Raw genomic sequence first — 2,021 nt, forward strand, 5'->3', positions numbered from 1 at the left:
TGTTTGCAGTGCAAATGTTCAGAATGATCACCTTCAGGGTCTGCAGCACCTACACTGTAGTTGCGCAAAGCAATGGACACGGAGAACCACACAGGAATCTGAACCCACATTAGCAAACTGGCTTTGAAGGGATGGCAGTTGTCTCGAACATATAATTCTGAAATAATCCTTCGTAGGTTTTTCTTGAACTGGAACCTGATTGGAAAAAACAAACCTCCTTGCATTAAATGATAAAAACAAACAAACACTTTTACTCATTCTGAAATAATAATTCTAAGGGCTGCACATCTCACTTTTCTCACTCACATGGGGCACTAGAGCACTATGTCTCCGCCTTCCATTCCCTGTATGCCAATCCCTCCCCCATTTACCTTTTATTGTAATTTGTTTTGTTTAACTTTCCAAGACAATTTCCCATAATATTGCCTTGTAGCAATATTAGAATTGACATTTTAGTCTTAGAGTTGTCTGTGACCAGATTATACTGCAAGCACCTCAGCACAGAGACTACTATTCAGATTTGCAGGATTTGGTCTGTCCAATTTACTATATGTACTTGAATCCAAGATGAGTCCTGTCTGTCTGCACCCCCCCGGGGTCAATGGGGGTGGAAAAACAAGCCTAGTCTTGGACTGAAGTACCAGCTGCTTCAGCTCCCATTTCAGTCTGGTTCTGGAACCCAAGCTGCTGCTTGAAGCCAGCAGCAATTTGGTGAGTGCAAGTCAGGGGCCACAGCTAGGGTGGCAGCCTGGGTTGAGGATGGGTTGCAGTGCAAGTTGGGGATCTGGCAGGGAATAGGGTGGTAATGTGTTGCAAAGTAAAAGTGCAAAATCCCAATAGGAAACTCTACAGTTTCAGTACATTGTTGCGCTTTGCTCATTGATTATATTAGCCAACAGGTAAAAAGTACACAGGCATAGATTATAGCTGCAACTTTAATTTCAATAACCAGATGATTCTACAAAACAAGATCCTAATAGGGAATTAAAAATGCATATAGTTCAATCTTTTGGGAGGTTGATTCTAATATACCTTTAATGTTAACACAGTTAACATGGGAACATTTTTTTTAAAAAAGCCAGAATATGGTGAAAAAGCCACTGATTCTTTCTGCACAATTTGTCATTAGCCCTACTTATTTGTTAACTTGCTTTTAATTTCACTTGCAGTGAATGCATAAATTACTATTATAAACATGATCTTACCTGGCAACCTTTTCAGACCAACCCTGTTGCTTTCCAAAAACTGCAACTTCATAGCGAAGATGCTTTGCTAGGTTGTCTATTTCGGGCCGCAAATTTTCCAACTAGGTAAACAAAATGCAAAATTGATTATATAGAAATATAAAACATCAAATCGGCACCCAGTCTGGATTCTCTACAGATGTTTGCCAGCTATTAAAAATTACTTACTCCAAACAACCCGGCTTATCAGAAATATATCCCTGAGGAATTTGTGGGAGAGCACGGAGCATTTCCAACTAACACAATCAAGCAGCTGCCTTACCATTCAATAGGCAGCCCAAGTTTGTTCTTTTTGCTTGTACAGTATAACCTCATAAATACGGATATTGAAAATCTGGCACTTTTTAAATCCATACTCCATCAGGAAGTACCGGTGGCCAGTCCCAGAGCAGCAGAGAGGGAAGCTTGCCCAAAGTGCTAGCTTCTCCATCCTCCCTTACCCCCACCAGATGAACCTGCCTTCAGGGCAGCCCCTGACACCTGTAGGGCCAGGGATGGGCTCAAAACCTCTCCAGAGGGTCTCTCATGCAACACACCCCCAAGAGAAAAAAAAACCCTTTTTCTAGAAGACACTAGTAGCTAACAGCAAGTAACCAAGCGGCAACCCTGCTGCAGTTGCTGCCACTGCCCCCTCCAGAGGCCGAGCCCGCGGGCACCCGACTCCCACCACCCGCTGCCGCTGGGGGGCCCTCCAGGCGGCCCTGGGGGGGCTCGCACCCACCTTGGCCAGGACGACGCCCTGGTGCACGGCCAACGGCAGGGTGAGCGCGGTGCGCA

The 2,021-nt window shown here is 44.6% G+C and overlaps 1 protein-coding gene across 1 annotated transcript in view; it reads right to left on the bottom strand.

Annotated features, from left to right (window-relative positions):
• The window catches only part of LOC109309309 (mitochondrial inner membrane protein COX18), a 12,115-nt gene that overhangs the window by 8,417 nt on the left and 1,677 nt on the right, over positions 1-2,021 (bottom strand). The window contains exons 2-4 of the mRNA XM_019533973.1: positions 1,966-2,017; positions 1,206-1,306; positions 32-195 (exon numbers count right to left, since the gene is read on the bottom strand). Of these exons, the coding sequence (XP_019389518.1) occupies positions 32-195; positions 1,206-1,306; positions 1,966-2,017 (317 nt within the window). The remainder of the gene's footprint in view (positions 1-31; positions 196-1,205; positions 1,307-1,965; positions 2,018-2,021) is intronic.

Source organism: Crocodylus porosus, unplaced genomic scaffold (assembly GCF_001723895.1).
Source record: "Crocodylus porosus isolate Cpor-Errol unplaced genomic scaffold, CroPor_comp1, whole genome shotgun sequence".
NCBI classification, from domain to species: domain Eukaryota; kingdom Metazoa; phylum Chordata; order Crocodylia; family Crocodylidae; genus Crocodylus; species Crocodylus porosus.